The sequence below is a fragment of the Pollachius pollachius genome (assembly GCF_949987615.1).
Source record: "Pollachius pollachius genome assembly, chromosome: 3".
NCBI classification, from domain to species: domain Eukaryota; kingdom Metazoa; phylum Chordata; class Actinopteri; order Gadiformes; family Gadidae; genus Pollachius; species Pollachius pollachius.
The window spans coordinates 11,979,444-11,993,483 of NC_136936.1; the positions used below are offsets into that span (position 1 = coordinate 11,979,444).

At 44.7% G+C, this 14,040-nt stretch overlaps 2 protein-coding genes across 4 annotated transcripts in view; one reads left to right on the forward strand and one right to left on the reverse strand.

Moving 5' to 3' along the window:
• The first annotated feature begins 381 nt into the window (after positions 1 to 381).
• On the forward strand, positions 382 to 8,250 carry LOC307072100 (pannexin-1-like). 3 transcript variants are annotated; one of them, XM_079731282.1, is made up of 9 exons: positions 415 to 517; positions 628 to 766; positions 1,606 to 1,812; positions 2,579 to 2,694; positions 3,864 to 4,051; positions 4,853 to 5,131; positions 5,310 to 5,532; positions 5,653 to 5,932; positions 6,248 to 8,250. In XM_079731282.1, exons 3-9 carry the CDS (start codon positions 1,632 to 1,634, stop codon positions 6,289 to 6,291), a joined length of 1,311 nt encoding a protein of 436 aa, XP_079587408.1. In that variant the 5' UTR covers positions 415 to 517; positions 628 to 766; positions 1,606 to 1,631; the 3' UTR covers positions 6,292 to 8,250. The 3 variants fall into 3 exon arrangements, with proteins under 3 accessions (XP_079587406.1, XP_079587407.1, XP_079587408.1); XM_079731280.1 differs by having other exon boundaries at positions 382 to 766; XM_079731281.1 differs by having other exon boundaries at positions 382 to 1,812.
• A 653-nt stretch (positions 8,251 to 8,903) lies between these two features.
• Positions 8,904 to 14,040, reverse strand: part of ryr1b (ryanodine receptor 1b (skeletal)) — an 89,162-nt gene continuing 84,025 nt past the window's right edge. Inside the window, exons 99-108 of the mRNA XM_079733086.1 lie at positions 13,685 to 13,727; positions 13,449 to 13,582; positions 13,195 to 13,255; positions 12,956 to 13,102; positions 12,384 to 12,518; positions 11,889 to 12,045; positions 11,500 to 11,564; positions 11,204 to 11,304; positions 10,990 to 11,041; positions 8,904 to 10,714 (exon numbers count right to left, since the gene is read on the reverse strand). Of these exons, the coding sequence (XP_079589212.1) occupies positions 10,619 to 10,714; positions 10,990 to 11,041; positions 11,204 to 11,304; positions 11,500 to 11,564; positions 11,889 to 12,045; positions 12,384 to 12,518; positions 12,956 to 13,102; positions 13,195 to 13,255; positions 13,449 to 13,582; positions 13,685 to 13,727 (991 nt within the window). The 3' untranslated portion in view covers positions 8,904 to 10,618. The remainder of the gene's footprint in view (positions 10,715 to 10,989; positions 11,042 to 11,203; positions 11,305 to 11,499; positions 11,565 to 11,888; positions 12,046 to 12,383; positions 12,519 to 12,955; positions 13,103 to 13,194; positions 13,256 to 13,448; positions 13,583 to 13,684; positions 13,728 to 14,040) is intronic.

The window sequence follows — 14,040 nt, forward strand, 5'->3', positions numbered from 1 at the left end:
TTTTCGATTCGGTTTCGCTGAGACTCTATTTGAGAAAACAGAATAACAGAAATGTACAGCACACTTTGAGGAGAGGGAGGTGTTTCGTTATTGTACCATATTGGTTGACGGGATTGTATCAAATTTAGAAAATTGGGAAATAAAATTAAACACAAACGTTTTCGATGTATGAAGGTTTTCGACGTCATTTACAGTAAACACAATTTACGTGAATTACAATATTCGTTCTTATGGAAACCGTACGCGGCGCGTCACGGTCACGCAGCCGGTGATTAGCAGCGTGCTGGCGAGACGGCGGCTCCTAATTGGCTGAGAGGACGGATGGAGAGGGCGTGGCCAAATAAAACAGGCGGGGTTTGCGGTACAAGAAAGCACGACCACATCTGTCTTTTTTATTTTGATGCGGACATCATTTCCAAGTTCAGTTAAATAAATCAAGTTTCAATCACAACAGGTCATATGTAATATAGTTCGTAGAAACTGATTATTTAACAGATGTATGGTCCTGACGGCAAAGGTAAAGAAATACCAAGGGGGGAGGAAAAGGCTGTGCACTCGACCGGAAGAAGATTAATTGTAAAGTTTCTGTTGTTATTGTTTTGTTTACGGAACATATTTTCTATTGAGGCTACTGTGCAGTTATCGACCCGCCTCGACTTCTTGTGGAAACCTTTCAATCCGAACGGGATACAGAAGAGTCGATAAAGAAGTTCACACCAAGATCGATTTATCTTTCTTAGCCGGCGGCCTCCTCAACACCCGCCAGGTACTCGTTATGTTCTTTATAGTAAAGAGAAGAGGGGATAGAATATGATCCAACATCGAAACAGAAGGGGACAGTGTCTTGCCGCCTTGGAAGATATCGGGTTACATGTTGCAGGTCTCTCTTACAGTCAGTTTTTCCTCATGTCTGTTTTTGTAGTGATATGATATCAAGGAGTCTCCCAAACCTGTAGAAAACAAGGCTACTCATAAATATTCACTTTCTATCGAGTGGAAATGATTGCATATATGACATTCAAATGATCTTGAACTTGTAACTTATTATTCTGTTTATCGATCTGTTTAGACCTAGTGTTCTTCCTGGCATGGGGCTGCATTGATTACATTATTCCAGTGTTTGGGTGTTAGTGGAATCGTCCCCATTTAAACCTATTTTAAAGCTACTTCATGTACAAAGTAGAACATACGATAAACGGAACAGAAAACTAATTTCTCAGCGTCTGGTTTCAAGAGAAAGCGTCTGGTTTGAAGTAAAAGTAAAAGAACAATGTGCTGCAGATGGAGCCTGACCAGGCGTTATTGCCGTTTGCCTCAAATGCCCTCTTCCCCAGCAAGCTGCGTATTATATCCAATTATTGGACTTTGTGGGGTCAGAATATTGCTATATGCTTTAATTTGAGTTAAGTCTCAGACAAAAACGTTGTACTATTAAGTAATATGAATACCACAAAAACACATTCAGTTTTGGAAACCTGACTGGCATGTAAAGTATTCTTTAAGAGTATATAATCCACAATTAGACGATATTCATGTCGTAGTCTGTTTTGGAAAGGGTATACTAAAGGCTTAACTAAATCGCCCATGGGCACGACCCCTCCTCAGTCGTCCAGCCAGCAGGTGGGTCAGAGATGGCGATCGCTCATGTCGCCACGGAGTACGTGTTCAGTGACTTCCTACTGAAGGACCCGACCCAGGCACGCTATCAAAACATCCGCACAGAGCTGGCCGTGGACAAGATGGTGACCTGCGTGGCGGTGGGCCTGCCTCTCCTCCTCATCTCGCTCGCCTTTGCACAGGAAGTGTCCGTCGGTGAGTGTCAACCTCCACCACAGCCCGCGCTTCACTGTTTTAGCCGGTAATCTATGACAGGTCATTAAGCACCAAGTAGGGGTTATACAGTGAATACAGAGACGGGTCATTAAATTGACTGCATTTATAAGGCGCTTTTCTAACCAGTTGTCACTCAAAGCGCTTTACTTATTTAATTATTGCCCATCATTCCCCCATTTATACAGACATTCACCCACCGCCGGCAGTGTCAGCCATACAAGGTGACAGCCAGCTCGTCGGGAGCAGTTAGGGTTAGGTGTCTTGCTGAGGGTCACCTAAATACCCAGCTAGGAGGATCCAGGGATCCAACTTGCAACCTTCCGGTTGCCGGTCAACCCTCTCTACCTCGGGTGGACTGGCACCTTAAAATTGAAAGAGAAAAAAGATATGTTAGGGTTTGGACAGTGAATACAGAGAATGTTCATTAAGGAGGAGGTAGGAGTTAGACAGTGAATACACAGTCTTTTCATTAAGGAAAAGGTATGGTGTACACAGTACAGAGACAGTTAATTAAGGAGCAGGAATTGCTCAAAGATGTTGACAAGTAGACTGCAAACATTGAGGACCCATAACCTTTTGGCAGGGATTCAAATCCTTGCCACTAATGCGCCCACGTAAATTATTTATATCTTTAAACTGTAGCTAATTGTTCAAAATAGTTTTAATAAGATTGTATAATTATTACATTATTCTTGTTGTCTATCCATCTGATCAGATACATGTTGTGCTTATTCATGTGATCCAGGAACTCAGATCAGCTGCTTCGCTCCGTCTAACTTCTCGTGGAGACAGGCGGCCTATGTGGACTCATTTTGCTGGGCCTCCGTGCACACACACGCACTGCCCCTGTGGCTGCACAAGGTACGCATGACACACACGCACACTGTGTCTCCTTACACATCAGTTGTTAAGTGAAAAATGGATACAAAAAGGTAAATAGCCTTGCGTTCCCTAATGCAAGGCCTAACCCCTTTGTAACCACAATGTTTAAACTATTTAATTATAATAGCACCATGTTCGAACGACAACGTGTCCTTAAACATGACCAATCTAATCATAGACACAATTACAATCTGTCTGCTATGAATCACCAGAACTGGAAGGGCTGGTTTGAGACGAACAGGCGTGTCAAGGCCTCAAGTTCTGGGTGGGCCAGGTGGAGCTGAAAGACATTCAGTCATTAAGACATTAGTTTGCCTAATCCATTACTGTTATAATAGCATTTCCAGGTTATATATTTGCATCCCAGAAAGCGGTTTCAACTATTTCCACTTGTTCATACACGTAGAACCACAAAGAACACATTGCATCTGCTTTCACAGTCACACACCCATTTAACCCATCAACATCTGCCCCATATAGGTCCCAGCGATGTAGGTAGTTTGCTAGTGGCTACGGATTGCCAGTAAGTCTTAAAGGGACATTTAGAATTACCCAAATTTCCCATCTGGGGTCAATAAAATATTATCTTTAAAAATGTTCACACTTACTTTCTTTGTTGGTTTTGATTAGCAGTCATCAAAAATGTTTTTGGTTCTCTAATTTAATTTCTTCTTGTGTTTCAATATGATTAAAAGCAGCTTGATTTGTCGCCAGTTCTCCCCTACATCCCGCTGCTGGTGGCCGGGCTGATGTATGATTTGTCCCCAGTTCTCCCCTACATCCCGCTGCTGGTGGCCGGGCTGATGTATGATTTGTCCCCAGTTCTCCCCTACATTCTGCTGCTGGTGGCCGGGCTGATGTATGATTTGTCCCCAGTTCTCCCCTACATCCCGCTGCTGGTGGCCGGGCTGATGTATGATTTGTCCCCAGTTCTCCCCTACATCCTGCTGCTGGTGGCCGGGCTGATGTATGATTTGTCCCCAGTTCTCCCCTACATTCTGCTGCTGGTGGCCGGGCTGATGTATGATTTGTCCCCAGTTCTTCCCCTACATTCTGCTGCTGGTGGCCGGGCTGATGTATGATTTGTCCCCAGTTCTTCCCCTACATCCTGCTGCTGGTGGCCGTGCTGATGTATGATTTGTCCCCAGTTCTTCCCCTACATCCTGCTGCTGGTGGCCGTGCTGATGTACACGCCGGCACTGTTCTGGCGCTTCACAGCTGCGCCGCTGCTCCAGTCGGACCTTGGCTTCATCATGGAGGAGCTGGACCGCTGCTACAACCGGGCCGTCACCCTGGCCAAGCGCATGGCCACGCACGACCTGCCCTCAGCTGACGGGTAACCACAGCAACCAAACCGGCAACCGCCATCTCTCCCTCCTCGTTTCATTCTTGATCGCATCCCAGACGTAACGAGTCGCAGCCACCGTATACCCTCTCCCTTTCTCCTTCCCCCCGTTTGGAAAGAGGGCTGCCCTGGCAGCATTGCAAAGTTCTTTGCGAATGCTATATAATAATGCCTGTTACTGCATTGAGTCATTAATTATGGGTTAATTAATAAACTCTTATTATAAAGTGTTACTACTGAACATATGTCCAAACCTCCTTAACTAGTACGACATTTTCTGGGGACAATGCCGGTGCCTTAGAGACCTAAGATGTACCTACGACCGTTATTTAATGTAGAAGTAAATTTGGCCCTAACTCTTTAAAAGCCCTTTAAAAACAAGTCAGTTCCCAGCTGAAAGGATTTGGGTTTGAACCCACAGCCTAACTTGTAAGCATCCTTAACAACATGTGCAACATGCCTCCTTACCCTTAGTGTCTAAATAGTCATGATGCAGAAACTATTCTGTGAATAGTAATGTGTTAAACTAACACTGTGAATATTCTGTTCTCCATTATGTAGCCTCTGATAGTCTGTCTGTAAATATTGTGTTTATTTGTTTTTGTCTTTTTGCACTGTAATTGTATTATTTTATATTTTGTGTGTTAAATATATTAATAGCACATTTGGGGTATGGGGAAACGTAATTTTGGTCCTCTATCCAACTACTTGTTGCAAGGTTGGTCTGACAATGTAAGTTTTCACGCAGTTTCACATCCCATTAAGCAACACTCGTCCACCCCCTCTCTCCAGCGACCCCACCGACGGCTGCTTCATGTACCCCCTGGTGGAGAAGTACCTGGTGACCAAGCGCTGCTCCCGGGGGGTGCTGGTCCGATACCTGGTGTGCCGCGGAGCCACACTGCTCATCCTGCTGTGTGCGTGCGTGTATCTGGGCTACTACCTGCGTCTGGCCTCCCTCACCGACGAGTTCGGCTGCTCGCTGCGCACCGGCCTACTGGTGGATGACCCCACCGTCCCGGAGAAGGTGCAGTGCAAGCTGATCGCCGTGGGGGTCTTCTCCCTGCTCTGGTCAGTCCGCTGGGCATCTTTGGTTTTACTGTTTGTGTAGGTGGGTTGGTTGGGGCTGGTGGTTCGATGAGTGTGGCTCGATGTTCACTGGAACATTGATATTACAGGCAGATGATTGTCTGGTTAAACAACAGAGGTAGGGCTGGACAGGTGTATTTAAAATCAGGTTTGTTTTCAGTCTCGTCAACCTGGTGCTATTCTCCGCGTTGGTTCCCGTGGTCATCTACGCCGGTCTCCGCCCCCTCCTCTGCATCGGACACGCCACCTTCCTGGACACGTACCAATCACTGCCCACCGTCAGCGTTCTGCCCCGGCCCGGCGGCCAATGGGACGACCTGGCTCTGTACCTGCTCTTCCTGGAAGAGAACCTCAGTGAACTGAAGTCTTACAAGTACATCAAGGTGCGTCTGTTTTTGCTGTCACGTGTTGGATGTGTTCCACATGTCTTTTTTGTAGACACACCTCTCACCGCTTTCTCTCTCTTACACAAAATCTTCTCCCTCTCTGTCTCCCCCCACCAGGTGTTGGAGCTGCTGAAGCGCAGGGGGGAGTGTTCTGGCGAGGACTTTGACAGTATGGGACTGCTGCAGACGCTGTGCCTGGTGAAGATGGATGCCGTGGACGGCAAGAAGGCCCCGAGGGGAGCTGATAAACGGGCCGACCTCGGCGCCGCCAGCCCCAACGGGAGCCCCGGCCTGCCAGGCCCAACCACCACCCCCAGCCCTGGTGGCGTGCCGAGCAGGGAGGGGTCAAAGACAGCCTCAGTGGCCGACAGCACCGGCCAGGAGACGGAGATGCAGGGTGAGTCCTTCATCTCCAATAATGTTTACATTTATTCTACAATTCTACTACTCTTTGTATATAGACAAAGTTTCTGTATTTTTTTCAGTTTATTTGAGATTAACGATGCTTGAATCAAAGTTCTGGTTTTAACGTAAACATATCCTAACCTGCTCCTTGAAACAGGGCCCGGGTGGTAAAATACTGTCTTGAAGGTTGACTGAAAATGTAAAAAAACAACAATGTAACACTTGTTTAACAGTAAATATAAGCCATAACTGTTAAGATTAAAGGTGCCACTGGATATTCCTTTACACCCTTTTTTTTTCTCACCAGAATTCACTCGATTGCTCCGAACAGACAGCCATGTGATTGGCTGAAGCCCGCTGCTGTAGGGTGGGCCGGTTGGCCAGTGCACCGTCTGATTGGTTGCTGTTGTCGGCCGGGCATCCGCTGCTTTGGATGTGACTATTGGATGTGTTTTCGTGGAGCAGTGTCTCCTGCTTTCTGTCCTGTACTGTTTTACACACTACCCTGTGCCGACACGGGTCAAGCCTGGTTATATGTTCTCAATCTGGTTCCTTACAGAGGAACCTTGCCTACAAGCTGCTGGAGTACATGTGTTCTTTTGGATTCACTGAATGTGTCGCAACTGCTGGTACTTATTAGAGTGTGTGTGTGTGTGTGTGTGTGTGTGTGTGTGTGTGTGTGTGTGTGTGTTTGCTTACTTAAAGGGGCTTCTAATTTCGAAATTACAAACCATTTCAAAATCAGCCGGACGGGTGAGTGTCCGCCCAGAAGTTGGTATATTTCAGTTAAAGTATAAATGGGGGCCCTTTTACTTTTACCATGTGTGGCCACCGTTGTCATATTTTAGTGTCCAGAGGTCGGTTTGAACATTAGCAATAGTCAAAGTTATTTTTTTGTGTCATTCCGACTCTCAACTTATCAACTATCAACCTTCTAATTTATTCCTGGTTATTGTGGGGAAAATAATTAGCTACCTTGTACTAAACGTGTACATTACAACTGAATTGTGCAGATACTAAAATGACCAGTGGGAGCTCAAGACAATCATTTGATACCTGGTACGACTACCCTGCAAATGATGCAACGTAAAGATTTTTCAGGATTGTAACCTAGTTTACCTTTTTTATATTACTTGAACAAGCAGCTTTCCTGGTACCTTCCTAAATCCTGTTAAAGCCAAAAATAATAAACACACTTAATCTTTGTTCAGTATAAGCCAAAGTGAAGCTAGCTAGCCAAGATCGATGTGTGGGGTGGTCATTACCCATGATGCACTGCTTCCTCACGTAACAATACCTTGGCTGCAGCTACTCTCCATCAAATTTTGCCAAGCCTACTCTAATACCAAACCATAGTGCATCATGGGAAATTAGCCCAAACGTAATTATGACGCCTTTGCCCTCGGACAAGTTATGAACAAAAGGCATTCCAAACATATAATATTCAACGCTTAATCTTTCAAATATGTTCATATTAACAGGTTGTTAAATGTGCCATTTGTTCAGGAATCTCAGGGAGTTTTGCTTCTTATGTGTTGTTCCTTTAAGATGTTCTTGTGCCTGTAACTGTTTGCCTGTGAACTGTCTGCCTGTGGACTGACATTTTGTTTTGTAATTTGTATGAGGCATGTTATAAACTGTTCTTTCAATGTCAATATGGCAACGATGACTATGTTTAGAATTAGCAGGTTATGCTATTTTAGTTAGTTAATCAAAAACATTCAGCTTTTAATGTACCTGAACCTTTATAAATTAGTTAAGGATGAGTCTGGGATTGCCAATATATTTGTGTTTGTAACTGACTTTTGTACATTTTCATGGCAAAAATGTAACTAATGTTTATAGGTTTTAAAGACATTTTAAAATTTTAAAACTTTGAATTATCACATGAAGTCCAACTATTGATGACTCAAGACTACAATACTATTCATTTGGTGATATTTTGCATTTGTAATGTAATAAGTTCAAATGTCATATTGTCATATTATTAGAGGGGGTTGTACACTTACAGTTCAGTTACAGGTATGATTCCTATTAATCAATTGGCTTGATTTAAGAATTGATTCCCTTTCAAAACATGTTGGGACTGCTCTCTTCCTCTCTTTATATATATATAGAGAGAGAGAGAGAGAGAGAGAGAGAGATTGCTGCAGTCTGAAATACAGCTCCATATACTATCTGACAGTATTTAGATTCTGTATGGCTATATAGCGCTAACAACACCCATCTTACCCTGTCCTTTTCATGGAGGAGAAAGACAATTCCATCACTGAGAAACCACTATCACTGTCTATCCCACCTCTAATTGCATTCCCCATGCTTAAAAAAGCAGAACCTTTTTGAGGCATGGATGAACAGTTTACAAGTGAATATGTGCCCACTTTTCCTAAAAAAATATATAAAACTGGCACCCATTGAGGCTTCTCACCTGATTGATTATAGTTTGTAGCAAATATCGTGGTGATACTGACATGATTGCTGCTTGCTTTTTTTTTTATTCACGCCTGGGATTTGCCTGCATAAACATTATGTACCTTGCCTTTTAAGACAGCAGGGGTCGCAAGCCTATCCATTATTTGTATTAACCACTAGCATTTTGCGGCACTTGATATTTTCACCTGGTTAGAGGTAGTGGGGGTAAGAGGTAGTTGCAGGGTGGTGTGGGAAAAGCAGAAAGAAATATCTATACATTTATAATGTACATTGCGTTATATCTTAGGAATTTGTAAATTAGGGAGGCAGAGCACCATGGATCCACCAAAGCCTGCCACCTACAGTTGGTATCAGATCTTCCGAAACTGATAAACACATCACACATCACATCACCTCAGGACAGCAGCCACAAGGAACAAGAGAGAAAGACAGAAAGAAAAGAAGGGACAGGAAGTCGACAGGCAGGTCATCTTAAAATAATCTGTTTTTATTTATCTTGGTTTGAAACACGAGGTTCAGTCGCAGGGCTCTCTGGTCAGCGGTGCTAAACTAGTCTGTGGCTTGAGACGCGCACACCAGGACACGCCCCCCAATCAGCAAACTTGACGTAAATCGAATCAAGATATGATTCATAACGTCTGATGATGGCTAGATGTTGAAACTCAAGATGGGAGCGAGAGACTAGGTGGGTATGCCTTCCACCGTGGCAACGCCAAACAATGCCTGTCCGTGCGATTGGCTCGTCGCTTGCTCTTAAATTGAGAAGCACTGACGAAAAAATTAAAAAGTTATATGCTGTTTTTTGTCTCTTTTCCTCCCTGTCATAAAAACACTACTCGTAAAAACACCAAAGCTAAATCTGCAAACCGAGTGTGAAATTTGATACATCACTTCCTGTTGCCCTTATTAGGAACACAAGGTCAGTTCATAAATTATACGTATATATTTCACCTCCAGCTAAGGTTGCAAGGAAGGGGTTGAATCTTCTGAATTCTACGCCCCAAAAAAAGAATAAAATATATTTTTATATATATATATATACATAATACGTATATATATATATGCATCTATAATTTATGTAAAATATGTCAGCAAGGCCACAAGGGCGGCCTAGTCCTTTGTCAGTTGTAGGCGCGGCACAGAGGCCAACGTGTGTACATTTGAAACACATGAAATTCTTATTTCAATGCACTCGCGAGAAATATAGGGTCACAAACCGAACAGTCAACCACCTGGCGCGAACACGATAGTCGCCGTCCTACAAGTGGATCTTTATATAAATAATAAAGACAGAAACTGGGTGACCTCTGTGAGAGAGAGAGAGTGTGTGTGTGTGTGTGTGTGTGTGTGTGTGTGTGTGTGTGTGTGTGTGTGTGTGTGTTTTTGTGTCATCTTAACAGCAAAAACCTCATAGTGCTAGTCAAGACTGGTAAGACTTTAAAGTGTGGACCCCCCTGCCGTGACACAGTGGGGCAGGTCATCCATCATCTCACTGACAGCTGTCAATCACATGTGGGTCATGGTGGGAGTTGTAATTAAGGTGTCAGGGTTGAAGTTTGTGCAGCGCGGAAGAGGGAGTGATTGCCTCTAGTGGACACCCGAAGCACTACTTCAAATCGTCAAAGAAATCATCTCTTTCTTCCCTACAATCTCAAATCGGAATACCAGACGTCTGGTATGGGCAGCATATATAATAATACACCACCACGTTAATAAATACGTTATGAATACTTTTGTATCCTTTTTGAAACTATATATATATGTGGTAGGATACAGGCTCTCCTCGATCCAGATCAAGTGTTCTACGGTGTGCAGCGAGACGGACAAGGCAGCTGCATGTGTAACAGGTGGGATAGTCAAGGCTATTTTATACAGGCAAAGAAAAGGCCAAGGTAGTGTATTTACAGCGATTAAACAAGGCCCAGACTTCTTTAATTGTCTCGCTCTGACGCGTTCTCAACGACTCCACCGTCCATCTCCATCTTAGGTCTATTTCTGTCAAAATAATTTCATCGAAATCTCTAGTTGTCGCGGTAACAGTAAGAATAGTGCAGTTGAAGGGTGCATAGCTTCGAGGGAAAAGAGAGAGAGACATAGAAACACAGAGAAGGAGAGAGAGAAAGGGACCGATCTTCCTAGAGTTTTAACCCTCTCCTCTCCCACCTGCCCCTCCTCCATCTCTCCCTCCTTTCCTCCTCCTCTGTTCTTCTCTCTCCCTGGCGGTTGCACACAGGGAAGAGGGGAGTTATCCAAGCTGGTCTTCATACTGCTTGCGGAAGCAGTCGCCGGCAGGGAAGAAGTCCCAACATCGTTCCTGATACATCTTCCACACGTACGACTCCTACACGACAGCCAATCGGGAGAGAGGAGAGCAGACAACCAATCAGGAGAGATAGAGAGGCGACAGCCAATCACAGCAGAGGAGGGGGAGGAGTTTATGTTGTTTTTTAAACGCATCATTTTATATAAAAGACCATTTTGTGTTTGGCTAGGTAAGGTTAATAGGTTTGTGTTTGGATAGGTAAGGTAATTAGGTTTGTGTTTGGCTAGGTAAGGTTAGGGTAAGTTTGGTTTCATTTAGTTAACTACAGTGTATGGGTCAGGTTTGTTTCTCACCTGTCCAGTGTGCTCCGTTTCATCCTTATTGATGAGATACATCAGGAAGAACCTGAGAGAAACGGACAAATCATTACAGCTACCACTCACACGCACGCACGCACGCACGCACGCACGCACGCACGCACGCACGCACACACACATTCCATTTCTGACGCACGCACACAGAAACACACACACACACACACAGAGTAGCAGTAAGAGTGTAACTCACATGTAGTTGGCCAGGTTGTGTTCCTCAAGGGTGTGAGTCTCAAAACCGTGAGGAGTCGTGTCAAAGTAGTCACTACCAATACCACAGATGAAGCACTTAGTCTGCAGAGAGAGAGTTAGGGAGAGATGAGAGGGCGAGAGAGAGAGAGGAAGAGTGAGCGATAGATGGACAAAGATGGGGGAGAGAGAGAGAGTCAAAGAGACAGCATGAGTTAAAAAACAATAACCAGACAGACATGCAGTCAGACAGCCAGCCAGGTAGACAGAGAGACCGGTTGTCAGACAGGTATATCTTACCTCCATGTCCTCTCTGACTTGCTCCTGCTGATCTCTCAGCTCTCCAAAGGCATCAATGATCAGACCTGAGTAGACGCACACAGATTTCACTTACAGTCTCACATATCCATTGTAATATAATCTATATCGAGGACATTTTTCATCAGTTTGTCTTGGATACAGACTTTATGCAACCGTAAATACGGTAACCAGGGAAAACAGAGGGTAACCAGGGAACCAAAGTGTAACTGATATCAACAGAGGGTAATCGTGGCAACAGTGGTTAAAAAAGGAAAACCGGGATTACAGTGGGTAACCGGGGTAACAGAGAGTACCGGTGGTTACCAGGGGTAACAGAGGATACAGGTGGTTACTAGGGGTAACAGAGGATACAGGTGGTATGGGCGTACCCTGGATGATGGCCAGCAGGATGACGATGACGAAGAAGAAGAAGGTGATGTCAAACACCACACGATACAGCTCGTACTCGTCACCTGCCGGGTCCTCTATCTCGTCACCAATACCGCCACCAGCACGCACGCCCACGTACATGTGGAACAGGTAGCACTGGGGGGAGGGGTCATCGTTTATCCTTAATGGTCATCTTTATGGTCATTACTGAATCACAGATAAATTACTTCAAACTGCCATTTTCAGATTTTAAGAGAGCGTGACAAAGAAAATATTGATATGATTAATGATTAAATCATGCCTTATTTCGATTCTTCTGCTTAATATAAGGATCAAAATCTGTCTATTTACTCATCCATCCACACATTCATTATCTGTCAGCCATAGAAGGAACCCCATCCGCTCCTTATACTGTTAGTCACATCCTCCTTTCAGCCCTGATCAGCGGCATGGCTGATCAATAACTAGAAGGGATATCCATAGCTGGTACTCACAGTCATCATGTCGTCACACTTCATGTCGGGCTCGTCCTCGTCCTCACTCATGTTGTAGAACTTCCTGAAGAAGTTGAAGGCGACCACGGTGTAGAGGTAGACCACCACGGCCAGCAAGCCCACCGTCATCATCAGCTATTAACACACACATTACATCATCAGTTATGAACACACATACTTAACGTCATCAACTATTAAACCACAAACATTTCTTCATGTAATATCCATGTCTTTGTAAGTTCGTGTAAATGGCGTGCATGTATGAAACACTTTTCTAACCCGTTGCAACTCAAAGCACTTTACAATCAGTGCGTCACATTCACCCATTCACACATCCATGCACACATTAAAGGGGGCGTCAACCATGCAAGGCCACCGCCAGCTGGTCAGGAGCAGTTGGGGTCAGGTGTCTTGCTAGGAGGAGCCGGGGATCGAACTAGCAACCATCTGGTTGCCGGAAGATCTGCTCTATCTCAGGAGCCACTTTCTCCCTGTGTGCACGGGCCCCCCAGTTCCCCTCTGAGGGATAGAGACAGCCTGTTATGTTGGGGTGAGTGGGGGCCGTTCCGCACCTGTTTCCCGTTGTGGGTGACAGAGGACAGGATGGTGCGCAGAGTCTTGACGCCCATGGCGATATCCAGCAGGTGGGCAGCGAAGAAGAAGTTGTTGTAGTGTCCAAGCAGGGACGTCAGCATGTACCAGCACAGGTACAAGAAGGTCTGAAGGAACAAACACAGCCGTTGACCACCGATCAACCAATCAGCAGAGGGTCTGCGCTGTTGTCATGGTGACCACATCTTCCCGCACTTACGTTGTCGGTGAACACCACGCCAAACTTCCAGATCTGGTATTTGATGTCGATGGCTGTGATCCTATGGAGGATGAGATTATGCAGTAGTTAATACTTTCATTAAAAAATGGGTTTAATAACAACCCTGAGACTGCTCAATGAACATTTATCTCTAGTTTTTGTTCGAGAAAGATGTGGCCAAGAAGGGCATCAGTACATGAAGTTAGAGGACAACATACAACACAAGGACAATAGTGTATAGTAGGGTTGATTACCAGCTGAACATGGAGCTGTCAGCTTCTGGTTTCTTCTCGTGAGTCATGGCGCTGACGTCTAGCGACGCCAGGTCCATACCAAGCAGCTCAGCGATCCTCTCCCTGCCGTAGATGTCTCCGTACTTGTCCAGAACCTGCACAAACGCACCACGTGAACGGAGCGTCAACCAATCACATGCTCCCAGACGTCTGCTAGGCTAATGGTGTCACGCCGTTGCTAACAGGTGGGGTCGTACCTTTCTCTTCACAAATTTGTCCCAGTAGTTGTTTGGGAATGAGCTGACGGTAGAGGAAAGGAAAGACAGGACACACACAGGTTGTCAAGTAAATGCCATACGTTGGTGTTAATTAAAATCTTTGGCCACTATATTATTATTATTATTATTATTATTATACACTACCTCCATTCATCAAGTTCATCCATCTATATTTGTATAAATGTACAGTGTGTTTATGCTAATAAAGGTGTATGTGTGTGTTTGTGTAGCTAGATGTATGTCAGATGTGTGTGTATAAAGGTGTATCTATATCAGCTTTTTTGTATAGATGTGTATATAGCAGGTTTTTGTATATCAGGTGTGTGTGTGGGTGT

Coding starts and splice junctions, on each gene's coding strand:
- LOC307072100 (XM_079731281.1), top strand. CDS start 1,632: ATGGCGATCGCTCATGTCGCCACGGAGTACGTGTTCAGTGACTTCCTA. Junction 1,813..2,578: donor TGCACAGGAAGTGTCCGTCG/GTGAGTGTCAAC, acceptor CATGTGATCCAG/GAACTCAGATCAGCTGCTTC. Junction 4,052..4,852: donor GACCTGCCCTCAGCTGACGG/GTAACCACAGCA, acceptor CCCTCTCTCCAG/CGACCCCACCGACGGCTGCT.